General features: G+C 43.1%; 1 protein-coding gene across 4 annotated transcripts in view; it reads left to right on the top strand.

The window, feature by feature from the left end:
- MGRN1 (mahogunin ring finger 1) overlaps positions 1 to 25,658 on the top strand; it is a 308,688-nt gene that overhangs the window by 30,915 nt on the left and 252,115 nt on the right. For all 4 annotated transcript variants that reach the window (XM_085632139.1, XM_085632140.1, XM_085632141.1 and 1 more), the window contains exons 4-5: positions 24,804 to 24,892; positions 25,455 to 25,601. In XM_085632139.1, the coding sequence (XP_085488265.1) occupies positions 24,804 to 24,892; positions 25,455 to 25,601 (236 nt within the window). The remainder of the gene's footprint in view (positions 1 to 24,803; positions 24,893 to 25,454; positions 25,602 to 25,658) is intronic.

Raw genomic sequence — 25,658 nt, 5'->3', positions numbered from 1 at the left:
CTGTCCTTACATCTGTGTGCCTATCCATATCCAAACCTTTGCAACCATTTGCACACCTATCCATCATCTATCCTTACATCCATCATTTCACTCTTTCATCCCTTTACCCACCCTTTCACTCATCCATCCATCCTTTCACCCAATCCATCCTTTCACTCATCCATCAACTCTTCCACCATCCATTCACTCATCCATACAATCATTTACCCTTTCACCCATCCAGCCATCCTTTCTTCCAGCTCTCCACCCTGCAATGCAATAGGTCTCGTATTTGCGAAAGTTTAAGCTATTGGCATTCTAAATCACAATGCCTTTTATTTATGTTTTAAAAACTAACACGTCAATAAAGGTCATTACTATTTACAATGCCAACAGCTCCAACTCTCGCAAATGCGAGACCTATTGCATTGCAAATGCTTGTTGAGTTGTGTGTCGTTAATTGGTCAATGTGTGTAGAATAAATATCTTGCACTCCTCTGTGCTTTGCCTAAGTCTACTCGCCCACAGTACCACTAACCGAGCACTTTGGGTTTGTATTGAGCCTTGTACACTTCTGGGGGAATCTCTGAACTCTGTCCACCGTATTACTACCTAGTGGCATACCATGAACAGAGCCAGCTTTCTACATTACCTATGTCACTTGCTTTGCTACCATGCACCTCCTAAACAAAGTTCTTCCCTTGGCTCCCCTCAACTTCCAGAAAGACCCTGGTCCAGGTGTTAATTACTAGTCACCTTGACTATGATAATGCAATACCTGTGGCAGCCAACGACTTTTTACTGTCCAAGCTGCAGGTAGTGCAAAACACAACAGCACGTCTGATCTGCAACCTCCCCTCATGGCCCTCCTTCGCTCCTATCTTGAAAGTCTAACACTGGCTGCCCACCAACAAAAGTGTCATTTTCAAGCTCTGCCATTTGACCCACAAAACTCTCAGGCACTCCCTACCCACCTATCTCCATTCACGACTCCGCCACTACCAACCCAATTGTTTGCTCAGGTCCGCTAACGAAGCACTTTAAAGATCCCTCAGAGTCGCACTGCCACAGTCTGGGTCCGTTCCTTCTCTTATCTTGCCCCATTGCACTGGAACAAACTCCCTCTGCATGTATATTCCTGTTTGGACCTCTCCAAGTTAAAACAATAAATTTAAAAAAACAATTAAAAACCTGCCTCTTTTCATTTCTACAGTACAGAAAACAATATTCACAAGGAACTCATTTAAAAACCTTGGTGTCTCATGTGCAACATCTGTCGTTGCTTTTGAATTAATCACAAAAAATGTCAAAAAATGACCTAGTAAGCAATAACACTCAGAAAATAATATTTACAATGAGCCCACACAAAAACCCTTTTCCTTTCAGAATCTACCAAACCTCAGCCGAGATGGGTTTATTTAATATACAATTTCTATGTCGCGGACTTATTATCCATATACAAAAAGATACAAATATTCCTAACATTAACAGTGATTTGTGACCCCAAGTGAAAGAACCATAACCACTTATTATGTGACAAAGTGAAAGACTTTAAAAGGTTATTGGAAAATTACAAGGACAGACTTTATACAATTTTTACAATAATTCAATCCAAGCTGTCTCAATATGTATTGTCGATGGCGTTTCGACCCGTTCTAGATACTGGGTCTCATCAGGACTGTGTTTCTGGGGACTAAAAAGAAAAATAACGAAGTATAGCTATGCAATTATGCACTTAGTAAAGTAATATTAATGAAGGGATGTGGGGCTTGTGGGGCAAGGATCGTGGCTTACCAGTTTAGCTCATACATACGTCCATGTAGGATCCAGTATGGTATTGATATGCTGGATGAATGAATCTGACCAGACCTGGAAACCGGGAGTATAATGTTTCAGTTCTTATACTACGTTCCATTAAAAATTGTGATCACCCAGGTGTAATTACAGGTCACACTTACTTTCGTTTATCTTTATCCAAACGTGTCAGTTTGGGATATAAATCTTCTTGTTATAAAGGAATCTGACGAAATATAGATTCCTAAGGTTTAGATCACTCCTGTGTCGAAATTCTGGAACATATTAGATGTTGGGGATTATTGGCGAATAGCTATTCACTATAATTCATAGTTATTCAAGGCAATTTACTCAATTTTTACTTAAAGCAAGACTTACTTGTCTGGCCTTTTGATAAGGAGGGAAGAATCTTCTAACTTTAGTTGTTACTTCAATAGTAACCCTCTACGAGGCGCTGACCCGCTGTAATTAATTGAGAGTAGATTAGCGCGAGTTCTAAAAAATATACTGTTATCTTTCATTAAATTTCTTTGATAATACAGAGTGCTTACTTACTTGGTGTCAGTCGCCTGGTCTACAATTCAATTGCTTCCGTGTGTAGGTAGCTGGCTAAATCCCGCTATAAAACCCGGAAGTGGACAATCCCTATAAATGCGAGGCTGCATGCGCATCGCAAGTAGAAAGACGGTGAAAACGGCGGCCATCTTGTCATGGAAAGAAAAACGTAGTGGTCCTGTAGAATATCAAGCGATGTGCTATCATGGACCATGTGGCACATACTTTAACTGTTTACTATGAGGGTTTTTATTTTTTTTGACAAAACTACGTTTAGTGCGAATACTGCAATATACGATATAGTATTGGACTTAACTTAATTTTGCTAGACATATTGGGCACCACCTTATTTAATTACAGTTGCCCAGTTCGCTATCAAGGACTAATGCATGGACATACTCTGCTATGTAACCAAGAAATGGACATTCCCTATATTTGTGAAGCTGTTACTTATCACAAATAACGAGACGGCAGGAATGTCGGCCATCTTTAAATGGTAATACTGCCTATCATAGCCCTGTAAGATATCTATTACCATTCTTGTACAAGTAAACATGATGACTTAATGTGTAACCATATTAGAAGCAACAGCCATTTCAAAGTACTGGATGGATTCTTTACGATCTATTCTTTCATAAAATAACATTAATTCATGTGTATTCATCTACAACTATAAATCATATAACACATCACAACTCTGTAACAATCATCTATACAGTGACATATTGAATTTTATACAACAACCTTATTGTCATATACCAGCCAGTATTCCTGTCCAAAAGCTATTTGAATATCTACAATCATTGTTATTCCTGCTATACCATACATTTAAAAAGAACATTCCATAAATTTGAAAAAACATTTTGAAAAAACATTTAGAAAAACATTCTACGGAGGGGACACCTTGCACAGTATTTTCTTATACCAATATCATTGAGTCTACATATTGTGTCTACATATTGTATATACCATTCCTCCCAATCCATGACAGAGCCCTGTCTGATACATGGGAGACGGCGTATGGAGTAGTAGTCAGTGTAGACTTATAAATCTCCGCCATTCTTCAAGACTGTTTAGGCCAGCACGGATATATCCACACTTATCTATCCATTTACATTCCAGTGCTTGTAAAATCAGTGAGATGTCACCTCCTCTGGGTGGCAATTTCGCCTTCTCTACCACCTGCCATCGCACATCGTTGGCAGAATGGCCTTTTTCAATGTAATGATCCACCAAGGGTGCATTGATCGCTTGACAACGAACTTGGCTCCTGTGTTGGCCAATCCGTGCTTTTACCGGTTGTGTAGTCTGCCCTATGTAAATCAATTCACATGGGCACCAAACACAATAGATAACATTAGTTGTAGCACAATTGGTCAGATCATATAGTTTCACATTAACATTTCCATGTTTGAAAAATTTAGTTTCCTTAGTGAAATTACAGGCTACACAATTACCACATTTGTAATGCCCTGTTGGTGCTGGTAATGACCATAGATCTTGTAAGGTTCTGTTGTTTTGATACATGCTCGTATCTGAATGGACCAGATGATCTCTGATGTTTTTACCTTTTTTTAAAGAAAACATAGGCATTTCGCGACAGGAATCAAGAGTATTTAATGTGGACCAATGTTTTTTAATTGTCTTCTGTATTTGTGTGCTCAATGGACAGAAGGTGGTGACACAAACTGCTTTTTTCATGGTTTCTCTGGTTGTTTTCTCTAGCAACACCTCCCGGGGGCTGAACCAGGTTCTCTTCATCGAGGTTTTTACTAATCTTTTTGGATAGCCTCTTTCTCGTAACCTGGAACTCAATATATTGGCCTCCCTGAAAAAATCTTCTTTTTCGGTGCAATTTCGCCTTAACCTCAAGAACTGGCCATATGGAAGGCCATCTTTGAGGGACCGTGGATGAAAACTAGTATACTGCAGTAAGGTGTTTCTATCTGTGGGGTTCCGATACAATGTTAAATTCAAACGGTTTTCCCGACATCTTATTTTCAGATCCAAAAATGGTACCATTTCTTTGTCTTTATAGTATGTGAAAGTCAGTGCAGTTTGACATGTGTGTAAGTACATCACAAATGAGTTCAAATCTTCCTCCATTCCAACCCAGATAAAGAAAATATCATCGATATATCGCTTCCAACACTTTATGTTTGTGTGGAAGGGATTATCGGCATTGTTGATGTACTTATCTTCTAGGTCTCCGACATAAAGATTTGCCAAATTTGGGGCAAAAATTGCACCCATAGATGTTCCTGAACATTGCTGATAATAGTCTGAATTAAACTTAAAATAGTTTTTTGTCAGTGCAATTTTCAGCAAATTAATGATAAATTCAGTCGGAACCTCAGCCGGTGCTGGTCGCTTATCTAGGATATGTTTAATGACCTCAATACTTTGTTGTTGGGGAATATTCGAATACAACAAATTGATATCCATAGTAACCAAGGTTTCAATAATGGGATTATATTCCATACCTTCTACCAGATTGATCATATAGGTACTATCCCTGACATAAGTAGGTAAAGCCGGGACATATTCCTTGATAAAACTATCGATATAATGACCCAGTGGTTCCATAACTGACCCACATCCTGAAAGGATTGGTCTTCCTGGAGGGTTATCTATGTCCTTATGTACTTTTGGTAAAGTATATAGGACTGGAGTCCTTGGGCAGCTTTTATTTAAAAAGTCAAATTCCAATTTAGTTAGCCTTCATCTAATCCTTTTGTGGTGACCAATTGTATTGATCTCTGAACATCTTTGAGGGGATCTTGAGGCAGTTTCTTGTAGTGGTCTATATTACTGATTTGTCTCATTATTTCTGCCTCATATTTGGTTCTTTCTTGAATTACAATCCCACCCCCTTTATCCGCTGGTTTCAAAATAATATTTTTATTGTTCTTTAATTAAATCAGGGCATCTCGTTCAAGTTTGGGGATATTGAAAGGGGTAAATTTCTTGTGTTCTTTCAGTTTCAAAATATCTACCAACACTGCTTTTTCAAATGCCAAAATTTCAGGTGGCATCATGCTGTTGGTAGGTATAAAGGTTGATTTAGGGCGCATCTGTGACCTAGAAGAAGGTAGAGTTTCTTCACAATCACTGAAAAAAACTCTAAGTCGTAAGGACCTGAAAAATGTGTGTAATTCTGTATGCAACTTAAAAAAATCTGTTGTTTCAGTTGGTACAAAGGAAGTTTTTTTCAGTGATCGTGAAGAAACTCTACCTTCTTCTAGGTCACAGATGCGCCCGAAAATCAACCTTTATACCTACCAACAGCATGATGCCACCTGAAATGTCGGAGACCTAGAAGATAAGTACATCAACAATGCCGATAATCCCTTCCACACAAACATAAAGTGTTGGAAGCGATATATCGATGATATTTTCTTTATCTGGGTTGGAACTGAGGAAGATTTGAACTCATTTGTGACGTACTTACACACATGTCAAACTGCACTGACTTTCACATACTATAAAGACAAAGAAATTGTACCATTTTTGGATCTGAAAATAAGATGTCGGGAAAACCGTTTGAATTTAACATTGTATCGGAAACCCACAGATAGAAACATCTTACTGCAGTATACTAGTTTTCATCCACGGTCCCTCAAAGATGGCCTTCCATATGGCCAATTCTTGAGGTTAAGGCGAAATTGCACAGAAAAAGATTTTTTCAGGGAGGCCAATATATTGAGTTCCAGGTTACGAGAAAGAGGCTATCCAAAAAGATTAGTAAAAACCTTGATGAAGAGAGCTGGTTCAGCCCCCGGGAGGTGTTGCTAGAGAAAACAACCAGAGAAACCATGAAAAAAGCAGTGTGTGTCACCACCTTCTGTCCATTGAGCACACAAATACAGAAGACAATTAAAAAACATCGGTCCACATTAAATACTCTTGATTCCTGTCGCGAAATGCCTATGTTTTCTTTAAAAAAAGGTAAAAACATCAGAGATCATCTGGTCCATTCAGATACGAGCATGTATCAAAACAACAGAACCTTACAAGATCTATGGTCATTACCAGCACCAACAGGGCATTACAAATGTGGTAATTGTGTAGCCTGTAATTTCACTAAGGAAACAACATTTTTCAAACATGGAAATGTTAATGTGAAACTATATGATCTGACCAATTGTGCTAAAACTAATGTTATCTATTGTGTTTGGTGCCCATGTGAATTGATTTACATAGGGCAGACTACACAACCGGTAAAAGCACGGATCGGCCAACACAGGAGCCAAATTCGTTGTCAAGCGATCAATGCACCCTTGGTGGATCATTACATTGAAAAAGGCCATTCTGCCAACGATGTGCGATGGCAGGTGGTAGAGAAGGCGAAATTGCCACCCAGAGGAGGTGACATCTCACTGATTTTACAAGCACTGGAATGTAAATGGATAGATAAGTGTGGATCTATCCGTGATGGCCTAAACAGTCTTGAAGAGTGGCGGAGATTTATAAGTCTACACTGACTACTACTCCATACGCCGTCTCCCATGTATCAGACAGGGCTCTGTCATGTATTGGGAGGAATGGTATATACAATATGTAGACACAATATGTAGACTCAATGATATTGGTATAAGAAAATACTGTGCAAGGTGTCCCATCTGTAGAATGTTTTTCTAAATGTTTTTTCAAAATGTTTTTTCAAAATGTATGGAATGTTCTTTTTAAATGTATGGTATACCAGGAATAACAATGATTGTAGATATTCAAATAGCTTTTGGACAGGAATACTGGCTGGTATATGACAATAAGGTTGTTGTATAAAATTCAGTATGTCACTGTATAGATGATTGTTACAGAGTTGTGATGTGTTATATGATTTATAGTTGTAGATGAATACACATGAATTAATGTTATTTTATGAAAGAATAGATCGTAATGAATCCATCCAGTACTTTGAAATGGCTGTTGCTTCTAATATGGTTACACATTAAGTCATCATGTTTACTTGTACAAGAATGGTAATAGATATCTTACAGGGCTATGATAGGCAGTATTACCATTTAAAGATGGCCGACATTCCTGCCGTCTCGTTATTTGTGATAAGTAACAGCTTCACAAATATAGGGAATGTCCATTTCTTGGTTACATAGCAGAGTATGTCCATGCATTAGTCCTTGATAGCGAACTGGGCAACTGTAATTAAATAAGGTGGTGCCCAATATGTCTAGCAAAATTAAGTTAAGTCCAATACTATATCGTATATTGCAGTATTCGCACTAAACGTAGTTTTGTCAAAAAAAATAAAAACCCTCATAGTAAACAGTTAAAGTATGTGCCACATGGTCCATGATAGCACATCGCTTGATATTCTACAGGACCACTACGTTTTTCTTTCCATGACAAGATGGCCGCCGTTTTCACCGTCTTTCTACTTGCGATGCGCATGCAGCCTCGCATTTATAGGGATTGTCCACTTCCGGGTTTTATAGCGGGATTTAGCCAGCTACCTACACACGGAAGCAATTGAATTGTAGACCAGGTGACTGACACCAAGTAAGTAAGCACTCTGTATTATCAAAGAAATTTAATGAAAGATAACAGTATATTTTTTAGAACTCGCGCTAATCTACTCTCAATTAATTACAGCGGGTCAGCGCCTCGTAGAGGGTTACTATTGAAGTAACAACTAAAGTTAGAAGATTCTGCCCTCCTTATCAAAAGGCCAGACAAGTAAGTCTTGCTTTAAGTAAAAATTGAGTAAATTGCCTTGAATAACTATGAATTATAGTGAATAGCTATTCGCCAATAATCCCCAACATCTAATATGTTCCAGAATTTCGACACAGGAGTGATCTAAACCTTAGGAATCTATATTTCGTCAGATTCCTTTATAACAAGAAGATTTATATCCCAAACTGACACGTTTGGATAAAGATAAACTGAAGTAAGTGTGACCTGTAATTACACCTGGGTGATCACAATTTTTAATGGAACGTAGTATAAGAACTGAAACATTATACTCCCTGTTTCCAGGTCTGGTCAGATTCATTCATCCAGCATATCAATACTATACTGGATCCTACATGGACGTATGTATGAGCTAAACTGGTAAGCCACGATCCTTGCCCCACAAGCCCCACCTCCCTTCATTAATATTACTTTACTAAGTCCATAATTGCATAGTTATACTTCGTTATTTTTCTTTTTAGTCCCCAGAAACACAGTCCTGATGAGACCCAGTATCTAGAACGGGTCGAAACGCCGTCGACAATACATATTGAGACAGCTTGGATTGAATTATTGTAAAAATTGTATAAAGTCTGTCCTTGTAATTTTCCAATAACCTTTTTAAGTCTTTCACTTTGTCACATAATAAGTGGTTATGGTTCTTTCACTTGGGGTCACAAATCACTGTTAATGTTAGGAATATTTGTATCTTTTTGTATATGGATAATAAGTCAGCGACATAGAAATTGTATATTAAATAAACCCACCTCGGCTGAGGTTTGGTAGATTCTGAAAGGAAAAGGGTTTTTGTGTGGGCTCATTGTAAATATTATTTTCTGAGTGTTCTTGCTTACTAGGTCATTTTTTGTGATTAATTCAAAAGCAACGACAGATGTTGCACATGAGAGACCAATGTTTATAAATGAGTTCCTTGTGAATATTGTTTTCTGTACTGTGTACTTACCCGGTTCACAAGGACATAAGGGTTGCTCTTGTTACTTAAAATATTGTTTTCATTTCTATGTGCAGTCGTTGAGTAGGAAGCACGAGCTACTCCTTCGGGAGTGAGTCCCGACACCATATATGAGCAGATAACATAACATAACATGCAGATTTAAGAACTTAATTAACAGATGCTTGTGATCAGAAAGGCCTACAAAGAGTAACAACACAAACGTAAAGAAATTGTGGAAATTGATGGTGTTAAGGCTCTGAACTGTCCAAGGTAAGATCTTCTAGCACAGTTGGATTAAGAATTGCACATCAATTTCTGATCATAAGTGCCTGCCGAAATGCAGTTACACAAAAACATGTCTGTCCTTAGGAGGGGACTTCGCACCAAGGCAAACACCAAGGTAATTGAGACACTGAAGTTAGGAAAGCCTCCATGCTCTCAGCTTAAAAGAAATTTTAAACTCCATTATTTTAATGAGGGCTGTGTAGTAGGATGCAAGTCTCTATGCTCTAATTTCTATTTATAACTTGAGCTCAGGAGAAGAAAAACAGCCCGCTTGCAACATTTCTTTGCGCTTTATGATTAGCAGCTTTCAAATTGGGTAACAAAAAAATACTCTTTGGGGAAAGTGGAAAAAGGAAACCTCCACTTAATTCTCTGATCCAAGACCTCTATGCAGATTCAATAACAACCCATGTCTTTTAGCTTAAGAGACAAAATAATGGAAGACATTTACAAATAACTGGGGCAAAACACGCTTGCCCGCTGGCAACCGAGTTTGTTTTTCAACATCTTTGATGATCTTCGAGATCTTTTCCTGTATGTTTTTCCCCCGATTTCCTAATGGGCAGGCACTTCAGTGTACCATTTTTAGGTCTCCCCTAGCGACGCAGCGCATGCGCTGCTCGCCTTGGCGAGACCTATTGTTGTTGGTTTGGTGGTCGAAGGGGGACAGGACATGTACACGCGCATGGCTGGCAACGTTAGCACAAGGGACAGCAGATGTACGCGGGCTCGGCTCCCTGAACGCGCGCATGGCATGCTTTCGCTTTCCCCTGGACACAGACATGGCCTCCGAGACTGGGCGGCCGTTTTGAACCTACTCATCTGCTGCTCATCTGTGTGTGTGTGGGCGGGAGAGGGGGTGAAAACCTGCAATATTGCGGAGAACCTTCTAGAAGTGGCTGGGCTGGTGAGCCAGGTCTCAGAGGGGGCGGGCACATAAAAACAATAATACCGTAAGACCTGGGTCATCTGTGAATGTACGGATCCGTGGCGCCTGCTCGCCCTGTTCTTCTGCGCCTGTCTTCGAATGACCCCAGTAGAGCAGCTGGTGTTGTGCACGGCTGTTCTTGCTTAGGTTGTGTCCTTGTGTGTTTACTTGTACACACACATAGGTGTGCGCGTCACACCTCTCTGGCAGCTAGCGGTCTGTAGATCTGTGTGTGCCTGTGTTCACCTGTTAGGGTGTCGAGGATCCCTTGATGTGATTTCTGTCCGGAGACCTCGGTCTGCGTGTGCCTCTCTGAGAGTCCGTGTCTGTTTGTGGGTGTGACACCCGAGCAGGAGTGTCACCCCCTGTAGATCTGAGTGTGCCTGTGTTCACCTGTTGGGGTGTCGAAGATCCCGGGTGTGATTTCTGTCCGGGGACCTGTAGGCGCCTCCGAGTTCTGTATCTTGTATATTGTGAGGGGTAGGTGTGCTCAGCTTGTGTTTTCTCGGCTGGAGGCGTGTCACTTCCGTCTAATATGTTTGACTGGGCGTGGCTCCTCCTATGCTCCATTGGTTCTTGTGTGATTTACCAATCTGTTACACGCCTGTGGGTGTGGCACAGAGCCCTGGGTGTGTCCTTTCACTCAAAGCGTGTGTGCCAGGTTTACAAGGGTGTGTGTGTGTTGCTGACCGTCTCTGTTTATTTATGTTTGCTGTTTTTATAGCGCGAACTCGACCTAAAGGTATTGAAGCACTTTAAATTAGCAACAGTTACATTACACAAGGGCAAGTTATTTTATTGGTAGGCGCAGGGAGATGAAGTGATTTGCCCAAAAACGCAGGATGTTGCCGAGGTTCTAATCCGGTTCCAACTATGGTAAATCTGGCCGTTACGCCATTTTCTCCCCTCTTTGTTTATAATGTCCCCGCGCTGTTTATATGCGCAGATTTAACAAAGTGATGTTTCCCATGTCAACTCATTGTGGTTTCTCCCACAACATATTTACTGCCCACGCTCAGTATCCTGTACGCAGCAGTAGCACATGCAGTTTGTCCTTTCCTACAGGATATGCTCACGCTCATTAACGTACTCCTCTCCGACAGGATATGCTCATGCTCATTAACGTACTCCTTTCCTACAGGGAACTCTCAGCTCGCACTCACAGGTATACTCAGGGCTTCAATTGGGATGAAAAAAACTGGGGGGGTCTCTCAAAGAGGCGTGGCCAATGTAATGAAGGGCGTGTCTTAAAAACACTTAAGCTAAAAATCTGTGCTTAGCATAGTGTGCCGTCCGACTTGTATTTTGCTGTTTATCATTGTATCCAGATATATGATACAACAAGTAACATCATACCTACAACAAGTCAGAACTATTGGCTTTGTCAATGGTTGTTACTTCCATAAGATAAATAAGCAGCAATTATGGCTTGTATATAATATTGAAAAAGCTCCCACTTAAAGCCCTGGTGACACCACGGCAATGCTGCTGCTCCTGAGTTTCAAAAAGACAAGGGAAATTCAGAGAGAAAATGACTCTCTTTAAAGGATTTCCCTTCCCCTCTACAACCTCACCTTGCATGACCTCATGCCATAACTTCTCCACTTGTGAGAAGTGAGCAGTGTGAGCAGTGCATATCCATTAGCCTGCTGTCACCGCAGTCCGGAAAGAAACTGTCCGCCTGTGCCAGGGCACACAACAGAGCCCGATGAAGACCCGTTTCGAGGCCCCCTTTAAACAAGAATTTGCAATGCAATAGGTCTCGCGTTTGCGAGTATTTGAGCTACTGGCATTGTAAAATGACAAACATTTTATCTATGTGTTGGTTTTGAAAACAGATAAAGAAAAGGCATTGTCATTTGCAATTCCAATAGCTTAAAATTTCGCAAATGCGAGACCTATAGCATTGCAAATGCTTGTTGCTCTATGGTGTTGACTTTCAAGTATCCTCAAAAGAGAGAGGGGTGGGACCGGGAGCCGTTATTTAAACAGGTCCTGCACACAGGGCTCCTAGAGAACTGTGCTGCAAAATGTATGCAGTTCCAAGAGGGGACAGGGGAGAGACAGGTCTTTCTTCATGATGCCCTCACACACCCCGAAGGATGTCATGCTTCATCATTGGGCCTTGCTCCTCGTCGGGCTGGCGCTGCAAAGCCCGACTGGCTCACAATCAACGGGGCTCTTTGCCGGAGATCTTTTTTGAATAAGCCGTGCTGTGCGTGCGGGTAAGAGAGCAAGGAAAGTGTAGTGCACAGGAAGTGGATCTTAAAATAAGTCTGGATCAGTCCTATTCAAAAACAATTTAAATGGTTCAGGTAGATCTGGCTTAGTTAAAAAGTGTGTGGACGCCCTATCTGGATGTAATGTTCCTAGAGGGCTATCGCTGTGAGGTGGGTCGTCATGTTTCGTGCCCTAGTCCCTCCTAACGAGTCGTATGGCACTTCATCAGGACCTAAGTGGATGAGTGGTGCACTACTAGAGGTCTGGCTCTCAAATTATAGGGAGGTAACCAGACGCAATAGAGTGAAGCCCTAGTATACCTATACTAGGCAGTAGAAGACCTGTGGGGGGCGAAAAAAACAAGGGAAAAGGGAAGAAACAGACACACAACAATGGAGGTTATAAACTGGCATGAACAGAAGGTGTCTCTGTAAAGCAATGAGACCTCACGTACTGCCACGTAGTAGTGGTGCTCAGGCATGCTCGTGTAGCGGTATTTGCAAACATGCCAGCATTTGTGTAGTGGAGGTTGTGCAGAAAGGTGCTGCAACATCAACACTAGTGGTGTTGGAGAAGGCAGTCCTCCTAGATACCTGTACTGGTGTAGGAGACGACAGTCCTAGCAGTGACCAGTACTAGCTACTGATAAGGTCAGAAGCAGATACCAGGGGGGTGTGAGTGCTATGGTTAGGTTAGGTTCATATGCTAGTTGAGGAACCCTCTGTAACCAACGTGCTCCTGTCTTAAAATTGTGCTTGGCATGCCGTGAACACGGCCACCGTTGTGTTGCCACGTGCTCGATGGTATATCTTAGTGAGGTGGTGTCGGCTCCCTGGATAATGAATCCGAAAGATAATTATTACATATATTGCGTAGACGTACTCGGCCACACCCTTCTGGTGCCCTGTGTGGACTGACTACATTCATCCTCGTGCTTGACTCCACGCTGGTTGCCTAAGCCTGTGTGAGCCAACAGTGATGTATAACAATATATATGTGATGACGAACACTTTGGACAATTTGAAAGTGCTGGTAATTCCGGAAGGTATCGGTGCCTCAATGAGCTATAGGTGGTAGCAGTGGAGGCATGCACTCGAACACAACGCACTCAAGTCACAAATTACAGGGTATGGACTTACTGCCAAATATTGCATACTTGTGCATTGCTTAGTTATTGCATGCTTGTGCGTAGTGTCAAGGAGGGCAAGTGCGGTGGCCTCGGTGTTTGGGTGAACTCACCTGAAAAATTGTGATGTGTAAACGACATGCACTGGCGGTGGTGCCGGAACGGTTAGCGGGCGTCAATGACCTATTAACGACTGAACACAGTGGGGGCATACACTCAGTCACATTTCAATAGAGGCGCAACAAACTATGTTAGGATTTCGCTAACAAACAAGTTTGTTGCATACTAAGTGGCAAGCAGGCGGTGTTAAGCAAACTTGCTGGGGACGGAAGTCGCTAGAACAAGGCAATTCACCCCCAGTATAGAGATCTACGGCCTGACTGGGAACAGAGCACGTCGTTGCTCTGATCCTCAAAAGGAAAGGGGTGATCCGGTTTAGTAACAACAAGTTTACAAGGCTTACCGGAAGCTATCCTTGATATGCTGGCTGATGTATACTCACTGCTGGGTGGACGGCAACTACCTGGGATCCTACCCTCGCTCTGGGCCCCGTGACTGCTTCTTCCGGGATCTCCGTATTTGAGCTCAGCGTGTATGCAAGGACTGGATCACTAATTCTCGCTGCCATGTTAGTTGTGTGCAATGCAACTTTATTGGGTAAACGTGAGAAGCAGTGAACAATCGTCCCTGTTCTATAGTACTAGAAAGGGGCTCACATGGGGATCGATATTCGTGGACTAGCCCACAATTAGCCCAGGTGTGTAATGCTGGAGTCGTGGCAATATCCAAACTGCAGTGACAAAACAATGTCCTTAGTGATGTTACAGCTAGCCAGTCAGTTACGGTTGATGGTTTGAGTTGCAGTGCACTGGGGCGGTTGGTCAGTTAGTCTATTGATGAAAATTGAATGGATATTTATTAAATTAGGACGGGCTGGGAGTCACCCATGATTTATCCAATTATATGTCAGTATTGAGGGGCTTGTCATGCTCCAGGTGGCTAAGATACTGAAAAAAGTATAAGTCGGGGGCTTTAAAAGATATATTGAGATATTCCAGTACCGTGGTAAGTGTTGGTGGAATATGTATAGTGACAATGCGTATGGGTGGTGAGTAATGCCACACCAGCTCAGTGGGTTATATGTTGAGTACCAGCGTGTGTTAGGTGGAAGTACTTATGTGTCAAAGATGACAGGTCACCTGGTGACTAGGTGAACAGCACGCCTAATATTGCTGTAGATGTGGGAGGCCCTTCACCCTATGTATTTAGCGGTTAAGTTCTCCCCAGGGGATATCGTCATTGAGCCCCCGAATATGGGATGGCAGTTTGAAAACCCAGAGTTGTTCATTTCTGAACGGCGCTTCTTTTGTAATGTTCTTGCAGGATTCCAAAATGGTCCAGTGGAGGTCATTAGGGGTATGTTGTGCTTCTACATAGTGAGTACAGATCTTGGTGGTTGTTTTTTTACATCTGATGATACTCCTATGTTCGGTAATCCTTGTTTTTACAGGGCGTGTCGTCATGCCAATGTACTGACATTGGCAAGGACATGTGATCAAATAAACACAATTGCCGGTATTACAATTAGCGTGTTTGTTTTGTTTCCATATCCATGTATCGGTCAGCGTGATGGTTTTTGTTGCTTTTTTAAGTGGACATACAACACATTGCCTGCAGGGGTAGTGACCTATAACGGGTGGTAGGCCCCAAAGAGTGTTCGGGGGTGCAGTCTGCTGCCTGGGTCTTGTATTGGTTAGCAAGTCTTTGATGTTTGCTGTGCGTTTAAAGGCAAACCTGGGTTTGCTGAATGTTTGTTCCCCTACTTGTAGGATTTTCCAGTGTTTGTTGATCACTTTCTTGATCATATTGAATTTTGAGGTGTAGGCGATGATGCAAGTCAGCAGGTCGGTCTTTGGTTTGTTTTGGTTCTGGACGACTTCGGCACCAATTGCGAACTCCAGAGTCTTTTCAGGAAGATATGCTTAAAAGCTTACTTTGGCAACCAGCCAGCACCCGTGACCGACGATATGGAACTACAAAAACCTTCCACCTTTACCCCGACCTCTGGCATGGTTCCTCCGGAGATCCTGACTTTTGAGAAAGCTGTCCTCAAAGAGATAGCAGAAAAACTGACCAAATCTGCCTTCATGAACACCTCCAAAAAAGAATCAGGTGCGATCAAACTCCTGGCTAATGACCCCACCATCACTATCAAGGAGGCTGACAAAGGGGGCGCAATCGGGATTATGGCGACGACCGACTACAGAAACACATGTCTTTTACGGAGTGAGCGTTATTACACACCCCTCACCCAAGACCCCACAGCGCACCTTACCACCTGGATCAACTCTATGGTCTCTGCATCCCTTAACCAGGGTTGGATTACGAAACACAAAGCGGAATTTCTAACCAACGAGAACCCCAGACTCCCCTATTTCTACACTCTGCCAAAAATACACAAAGGGGTAAGACCACCTCCTGGCAGACCAATAGAGTCCGGAATAGGGTCAGTTCTGGAACCGCTCTCAAAATTCTATGACCACTTCTTCCAACCCTTGGTCCGCATCACACCCACCTTCCTCTAGGACACCAGGGACGTCCTAAAACTAATCGAGTCTACCAACCAAGAGGGCCTTCTAATTGATGTTCTACTCGCCCTAGACGTAGAGGCCCTCTATACCAACATTCCCCAACAAAGCACACTAGAGGTAGTGGAATCCATTCTACGCAACGGCACATGGACATCACCTACCCCCATCAGTTTGATCATGGAGTATACACACATCGCTCTAACTGAGAATTATTTACAATTTGAGAACAGTCTCTTTCACCAAACCCAGGGTACACCTATGGGTAGTACATTTGCCCCAAGCCTGGCATGTCTCTACATGTCGGATTTTGAGGGCAAACATGTACTCACCAACACTAATCCCTTCCGGAATAATGTCCAACTGTGGCAACGCTATATAGACGACATCCTTGTGTTTTGAAAAGTCACAAATGACAACATACCTGCCTTCCTCACCTGGATTAATAGTCTTAATCCTTACCTTAAATTCACAGCCAATAGCTCAGTCACTGAAGTCCCCTTCTTGGACCTCCTGATCACAAGACAACCAAATAGACTGGTCACCACCACCTATAAAAAAAAACACAGACAGCCACTGCCCCTTACTCTATCAGAGCTTTCATCCCAAAGCCCTCAGGGAAAATCTTCCCTATGGGCAATTTCTGCGTATAGGCAGGAATTGCAGTAACATGGATGATTTCAAGAAACAGTCGTCTGAACTAAGTAGCAATTTAGCACGGAGACAATATCCAGCTAGCCAGATAAAAAACACCGAAAAAAGAGCCCAAAACACCAACAGACAGGCTCTCCTCGAAAACCAAAACAAACCAAAGACCGATCTGCTGACTTGCATTACCACCTAAATCCCAGAATCCAATATGATCAAGAAAGTGATCAACAAACACTGGAAGATCCTGCAAGTAGGGGAACAAACATTCAGCAAACCCAGGTTTGCCTTTAAACACACAGCAAACATCAAAGACTTGCTAACCAATACAAGACCCAGGCAGCAGACTGCACCCCCGAACACTCTTTGGGGCCTACCACCCGTTATAGGTCACTACCCCTGCGGGCAATGTGTTGTATGTCCACTTAAAAAAGCAACAAAAACCATCACGCTGACCGATACATGGATATGGAAACAAAACAAACACACTAATTGTAATACCGGCAATTGTATTTATTTGATCACATATCCTTGCCAACATCTGTACATTTGCATGACGACACGCCCAGTAAAAACAAGGATTACCGAACATAGGAGTAACATCAGATGTTAAAAAACAACCACCAAGATGTGTACTCACTATGTAGAAGCACAACATACCCCTAATGACCTCCACTGGACCATTTTGGAATCCTGCAAGAACATTGCGAAAGAAGCGCTGTTCAGAAAAGAAAGCTGGGTTTTCAAACTGTCATCCCATATTCAGGGGGCTCAATGACGATATCCCCTGGGGAGAACTTATCCGCTAAATACATAGGGTGTAGGGCCTCCCACGTCTACAGCAATATTAGGTGTGCTGTTCACCTAGTCACCAGGTGACCTGTCATCTTTGACACATAAGTACTTCCACCTAACACGCGCTGGTACTGAACATATCACCCCTTGAATGACCACTGAGCTGGTGTGACATTACTCACCACCCATACGTGCTGTCAATATACATATTCCACCAACACTTACCACGGTACTGGAATATCTCAACATATCTTTCAAAGCCCCCGACTGACACTTTTTTCAGTATCTTAGCCACCTGGAGCATGACACAAGCTCCTCAATACTGACATATAATTGGATTAATCATGGGTGACTCCCACCCCATCCTAATTTAATAAATCTCCATTCAATTTTCGTCAATAGACTAACTGACCAACCGCCCCAGTGCACTGCAACTCCAACCATCAACCGTAACTGACTGGCTAGCTGTAACGTCACTGAGGACACTGTTTTGTCACTGTAGTTTGGATATTGCCACGACTCCAGCATCACACACCGGGCCTAATGGTGGGCTAGTCCACGAATATCGATCCCCGTGGTAATATAGGACAGCGACGATTGTGCACTGCTTCTCACGTTTACCCAATAAAGTTGCATTGCACACAACCAACATGACAGCGAGAGTTAGCGCTCCAGTCCTCGCATTCACGCTGAGCTCAAATACGGAGATCCCGGAAAAAGCAGTCACGGGGCCCAGAGCGAGGGTAGGATCCCAGCTAGTTGCCGTCCACCCAGCAGTGAGTATACATCAACCAGCATATCATGGATACCTTCCGGTAAGCCTTGTAAACTTGTTGTTACTAAACCGGATCACCCCTTTCCTTTTTAGGATCAGCGCAATGACGTGCTCTGTTTTTTTCCCCATCAGGCCGTAGATCTCTATACTGGGGGTGAGTTGCCTTGTTATAGCGAGTTCCCTCCCCAGCGAGTTTGCTTAACACCGCCTGCTTGCCACTTAATATGCAACAAACTTGTTTGTTAGCCAAATCCTAACATGGTGTGTTGCGCTTCTATTGAAATGTGATCGAGTGTATGCCTCCACTGTGTTCAGTCGCTAATAGCTCATTGACACCCGCTAACCATTCCGGCACCACCGGCATTTCTAGTGCATGTCGTTTACACGTTACAATTTTTCAGGCGAGTTCACCCGACCACTGAGGCCGCCGCACTTGCCCTCCTTGACACTACGCACAAGCATGCGATAACTAAGCAATGCACAAGTATGCAATATTTGTCAATAAGTCCATACCCTGTAATTTGTGACTTGAGTGCGTTGTGTTAGAGTGCATGCCTCCACCGCTACCACCATTACTGTAGCTCATTGAGGCACCGATACCATCCGGAATTACCAGCGCTTCCAAATTGTACATCGTCGCATATATATTGTTATACATCACTGTTGGCTCACACTGGCTTAGGCAACCAGCGTGGAGTCGAGCACGAGGACGAACGTAGTCATACCACACGGGCAACCAGACGGGTGTGGCCGAGTACGTCTACACAATATATGTAATAATTATCTTTCGGATTCATTATCCAGGGAGCTGATATCGCCTTACTAAGATATACCACCGAGCACATGGCAACTCCACGGTGGCCCTGTTCACGCAATGCCAAGCACAATTTTAAGACATGAGCACGTTGGTTACAGAGGGTTCCTCTACTAGCATATGAACCTAACCTTACCATAGCACACGCCCCCCCCTGGTATCTTCTTCTGACCTTATCAGTAGCTAGTACTGGTCACTACTACGACCGTCATCTCCTATACCAGTACAGGTATCTAGGAGGACTGCCTTCTCCAACACCACTAGTGTTGATGTTGCAGCATCTTGCTGCACAACCTCCACCACACAAATGCTGGCATGTTTGCAAATACCACTACGTGAGCATGCCTGAGCACCACTACTACGTGGCAGTACGTGAGGTCTCATTACTTTACAGAGACACCTCCTGTTCATGCCAGTTTTTAACCTCCATTGTTGTCTGTTTCTTCCCCTCTCCCTTGTTTTTTCGTCCCCACAGGTCTTCTACTGCCTAGTATAGGTCTACTAGGGCTTCACTCTATTGCGTCTGGTTACCTCCCTATAATTTAGGAGCCAAACCTCTAGTAGTGCACCACTCATCCACTTAGGACCTGATGAAGTGCCATACGACTTGTTAGGAGCAACTAGGGCACGAAACTTGTCGACCTACCACACAGCGATAGCCCTCTAGGAACATTGCATCCAGATAGGGCGTCTACACACTTTTTAACTAAGTTGGATCTACCTGAACCATTAAAATTGTTTTTGAATAGGACTGATCCAGACTTATTTTAAGATCCACTTCCTGTGCACTACACTTTCCTTGCCATCTTACCTGCGCGCAACCCACGGCTTCTTAAAAAAAGATCTCCGGCAAAGAGTCCGGTTTGCGGTGAGCCCGTCGGGCATTGCAGCGCCTGTCCGACTGGGAGCAAAGCCCAATGATGAAGCATGACATCCTTCGGGGTGTGTGAGGGCATCATGAAGAAAGACCTGTCTCTCCCCTGTCCCCTCTAGGAACTGCATACCTTTTGCAGCACGACTTTCAAGTATCACCATTTGAACTCCATCTGTTATTTTATCAAGTTGAAGCATAATGAAATCAAAAACAGTAAAACAAATGGAGTAAGATGCAATTGGAAATATTCACATTTAACTACCTAGTCACATAGTGATCCTTTTCATATACAGAAGGCCAGTGCAAAGGCAATCAGTAAGACACAAAGGTTCTTGGCAGTGACCAGGTATTTGCCTGCGCCTCATTTTCTCCTTCCAAATACTCTGGTATGTTTTCTTGTGCAGAAAACTCTTTACCACCAATATTCTGTAAAGGACTGAACTTAATTTTGGAAGATTGTCATTGACAGAGTACTAGGCTCTTTTGGGTGATGGGTGTACTTCTTTTAATGTGTTTGACAACCATCGTCACAACCACGCCATGAACTTACCAATGTGTCTGAGATTTAATTCACATCCATGTCATGTTGCTGGAAAGATGGTTTGCACTCAGCTGACCCGTACAAAACTAGTTATAGCACATTATCCTGTGGACTTAGTGGAACAACAAATGATAAATGGCTGTGGCCAAGGACATAGCCGTAGATGCACACCCTACACTAAGCGATGCCTTGCTACCAACAGCATTTGTGTGGCCAGAGGTCATATGAAACTGATTCCCTGTAAGGAAAGTCACAGTTCACTTGTAGGCTTGCTGTTACGTATATTTGTGCTTTATTCATTGCTCCCTTCTAAAGTTGCGAGCTGACTTTCAATTTGAAAATCAACTAGCATTTACTGTATATAAGCTGTCCACTTTGACTTATCTAATGTTTCGTGTGGTGGAACACTCCAGCCACACCATTTCGCTTCTACCCCAGAGTCTGAGGAGGAAGAAGACTGTTGCTGTAACCCAAGGAAGAGAATTAAAAAGATTTGTCAGGTGTTTAGTGAAACAGCCTTTCTCAGGACCAGAGTCCAATGACCAGCACACTTTTGTGCAACCTCTCCAAAGCCCAACCTTCGTGCGACTGTAACCTGCTGTATGAGGGCCTGTTTGCCTCAACATCTTAATCACCGTTAGCCTGCTGTTTGTAGACCTTTGAGCCTCTGTGTTTGTCATTGTTCATGAGAAGTCTGAAAGTGACTGACATGGTTTAAGAGGGCCCTTGTCCCTCTACAACTTCCACTACCCCTAAGAGATGTCTTTGGATAGGCCTGTTTGCCCATCTACTATTGTCATACCTCTAGTGAGTACAGTATCCAACTGTAGAGCCAGAGTTAGGCCAATGGGTCTCTTACTTGGCAGCTGTACCGGAGTCCTGTCTTTGAGTGGCGCTTCCCCAGTGTCAGGGCTTCGGCACTTGTACATTATGATGCAGCTTCTCCTTTACCCAACAACATGAATGTGATCTAGCATGATCGCTGGTTCCCTGCTCTGTGCCCTCTTGTTCTTAAGATTGTGGCTTTTGACCTCCGACTAACAGCTGGGAAAAGAAAAGCACAGATCTTGCTCAGCAGTGCAATCCCCATTCAGTCCCAGTCCTGTGAAAAACTGAGCGCATCTAACCACAGACTAGAGTTGAGTTTACTGTCGTTCTGATCAAACCTGTTAAGCCACTCCTTCACTTTGGTTATGGCTTAGGCTGCCTGTTGCTACTGTATTCCCTGACTTGTCTAGGACTTGAGACAGAGATGTTGCTACAGTTACAGCAATAGTAACCGAAGTAAAGATATTTTGCCATAAGACCTCCTATTTCTTTAACTGTTAATATTATTTTATTCCTGGTTGGACAATATTATTTATTGTGAGGAGTAATAACTGAATGAAGCATTCTTTGCAGCAGCATCCTCTAAGAGTAATCCTTGAACTTTGAACCATGCAACACTCTGAAAGTCATAGCATTAAGATGTTGTCCTTGACCATTCTGTGAGATTTCTGTTTGCAGGAACAATTTCACAACTTATTGCAAAAATTGCTTCATTTCCCTTGAGTCACAGAGGGAAGGAGATTGGGTCTGACAGCTACTGTGAAAAAAATAATAATGCAAAAAGGTCTACAAATGTTGGTGCTTTCTGTAGAGAACTGGGCTTTTGTTGCAGTTGCACCCCCCCATCACCCATCTCACACACTTTTTGCCCCCTTTTTAGCTGCTAGATGCTGATTTTCTACTCTGACAGTGCATTGAGGCCTGCTAACCAGACATCCGTGCCAGTGCCCCTGCCTAAAACAAGGTAATGTCTAATTGTGCTAAAAATGCTAAGGACTTTACCACCCCTCTAAGTCCCTAGTAAATGGTACCCCAGGTACCTAGGGAAGGAGTACTAAAGAGGGTCCCTAAGAGCTGCAGCATATCTATGCCACCCTAAGAGACCCACATACAAATTCCACACAGACTGCCATTGCCGGCTGCGTGACATAGAGCAAACCATGAGTGAAAACACGACTCTTGTGTGTCATGCCAAAGTCACTGCATCTAATATATGTAAGTCTACAGCATGCCTTTGAGCCCTAAAGCAGGGTGCATTATATATTTTATGTGAGGATGTATCTGCATGAGCAGATATGACCCTGTGATGTCTAGTTCGACTGATAGACATTGCAAGTGAGCATGGAAGCCATCTTAAGGTATTTACATACGTACACTAGTAACAACGAGTTCCCCAGCTACATCATGTATCAAACACCTCATATTAAGAAATCACCACTGATTTCAGTGTCGGATTTATTAATATATGCACCCAGAGGGCACCTTAGAGGTGCCCCCTGAAAATCTACCAGCTTTTGGTGTGTTGGTTTACTGATTTTTGCCAGCCTGCCACCGAGACAAGTTTCTGACCTCCTAGGGCGAGAGCCTTTTGCTCTTAGGAGGTCAGGAACTAAACCTGTCTGGGTAGAGGGTGTCACACCCCCTCCCACAGAATGACCTGCTGATTAGCCTTCCTAGGCCGGCAAGCTTGAAAGACGTTGCCTCCTTTGAAATACGAATCTGGCTCTCCTCACAGGAAAGGAAGCTGACCCCCTTTATCCAAAGTCTTTTGCCACCTGGACAGGCAGGAAAATGAGCTAGTCAGGCAGGTTTGCCCATCGTCAGGCTCGTACCACCCCTAGGGTGGCCTAACCTGATGTGGGTACGACTTTTCAAAAGTGGACATCTTTGTGTTGGCACACTTAGGAATCTCTAGGCAGGGTTATGCCCACTTCCCTTAGGAAGTGGTAATTTAGGGGGCGTAGTAACCCCAGGGTTAAATAGCCTGTTGGCCACCACCCCCTCACTCCCCTTAATGCACCTAAATTGAGTATTTAGGGGACTCCCATACCAGATCTTCATTTTCCGAAAGATCAAGAGAAGGTGTGGACAAAGCAGAGTCCTGTGATGAGAACCGAGGAGCAACTACTGACTTGGCGCCAAACCTGCCAGCTTGACTTATGCCCCCAACAATCGTGGAAGAAGCAGACTCATTCTGCTGCTGTACAGTCTCCAAGAAACCCGGAGGACTGCCAGTGCTTTGCCAGTTGCCTGAAGAAACTCCCTTGGAGTAGAGGAACTCCTCCCTTGCAGCCACAGGCACCATAGGTGCAAGGTGGGGTCCCCCGAGTTGCCACTTCCCAGCCTGCCCGAAGCAGCAACTCCCAAGGAAGATTACCCTGTGCTCTTGAAGGTCAGTTCTGTCGCCCCACCAAGTGGGAAGACACCAACACCAATACCCGGGTACCAGACCCTTTGCAGCACTCAAAGCTTATTGTGTTCCAGTCCGGACACCAACGCTGAGGAAGACTGACCTGCAAATTGAGGGACAGTGAGACTCACATTGTGAGTGGCCCAGCTGTCCTGTTTGCCCCTTCTGCAGAAAACAAAGACAAAGAATTGTGTCTGTGACCTCCGCCACCCAACACCTTAAAGCACCTATGCACCCACGCTCCCAAGCCCGAGTTCAAGGGAGGTGACGGTGCAATAGGGTCCCCAGACCCACAAGAGACAAGCCCACACTTGGGTTTGCCCAGACTTGACTTCCAGAAAACCTGTATGAATGGTGTTTTTGTTATTGCACAGTTCACATTGCTGCAAACCGATGTGAATACTTGATGGAGAAAAAAATAAGTACCTGGTGTCGGAGTGAAGACAATACTTTTGAATCATTATTTTGTCCTCCTGTAGCTAATGCAAATAATGTCTCTTTTGCATTATGAAACCGTTTTATACAGTTATCTTTTGAAAAAAGAGAGGACTCTGCCTCCTAAACAGGCATTTGGGCCAACCTGACTGTTTTCATGGTCTCAATAAGAAGGGCATAATATGCAAAATGAGGGCTCAGCAGTAAACGGACAGCAGGGACCCAAAAGTAGGGCTGCAATGTTCAACCCAACCTCTCTTAGTATTAGGCACCATTGTTTTTCCTATCCCCTGCTCTAGTTTTAATTTTCCAATCTTTACTCAAATCTTACTCGTAATTAATCCACGAGTATAGAAAGCTTTGTAAAATAATTTGGTAAGCAATAGGCACACGGTTAAATGTGCATTGCAAAACCTTGAAAATAAATGAGTTACCTGATACAAATGTACTTTTTTTGCTTGTCCTGGATTGAATCTGCAAGTAAACATTACCCCAATTGGGAACGCTGATAAATGTCATAAACCCGCAACAATATTTACATTTGTTTTCCTTCTCTTTTAAGTTTCCATATGTGACACCTGCCCCCCATGAACCAGTTAAGACGTTAAGAAGTTTAGTGAATATACGAAAGGATTCTCTTCGTCTTGTAAGGTATGAGAAGGGGGGACATTTGCCAGTTAGTTGTTAATGGATAATGTTTTGTTTATCTTGAAGACCTCTGCCTTTTTTTTACCTCGATCCAAGAATGAACAGCCCTTTACTTGTAGGACTGTTTCATGGGTACTTTCTAATTAAATAATTTCTTGTCCTGGATGTATGATTTATTGAGTTTCCAAGTATCTAGTTGTGTCTTATAAGAAATATTATCCGCAAAGAAAGTGTATTCTCAGGGCATCAGCCATTAAAAAGGTTTCATATCTTCCAGGATTTGAGGACAATGCCCATGTGTACTAATATTCTTGTGTCCCCAGTAATTTGGTACAAACCCAATGTGCAGTGTAGTTAAGGGCACCGTGGCAGTTTCAAACTTCCTGGGGTAAGCATAAAAAGCATGAGGCCGATTTAGCTGTATAGAAAGATTTCTCCCTCGTGAATTTAAAGACCATGTCTGCTGTGTAATTTACTAGCAAGTTAGATTTTTCTGTACTGTCAATTTGGCCATTTTATTCACAACTGTTATGTGGAACTGACTTGTTATCTTACTTGACTATAGGTACAAAGATGGTGTGGACAGTCCATCTGAGGAGAATGCAAAACCAAAAGTGCTGTATAGCTTGGAGTTCACATTTGATGCTGATGCCCGCGTTGCTATCACCATTTCATGCCAGGCTACTGAGGAGTTGGTTGGTGGGATTGCAGTGTAAGTATTGGGAAATTAGCCTGCTTACCATGTGGGGATCTATTTTCTACACAGCTT

Source organism: Triturus cristatus, chromosome 10 (assembly GCF_964204655.1).
Source record: "Triturus cristatus chromosome 10, aTriCri1.1, whole genome shotgun sequence".
NCBI classification, from domain to species: domain Eukaryota; kingdom Metazoa; phylum Chordata; class Amphibia; order Caudata; family Salamandridae; genus Triturus; species Triturus cristatus.
Note: the sequence above shows the minus strand (reverse complement) of the source record. Positions and strands in the feature narration are given on the sequence as shown.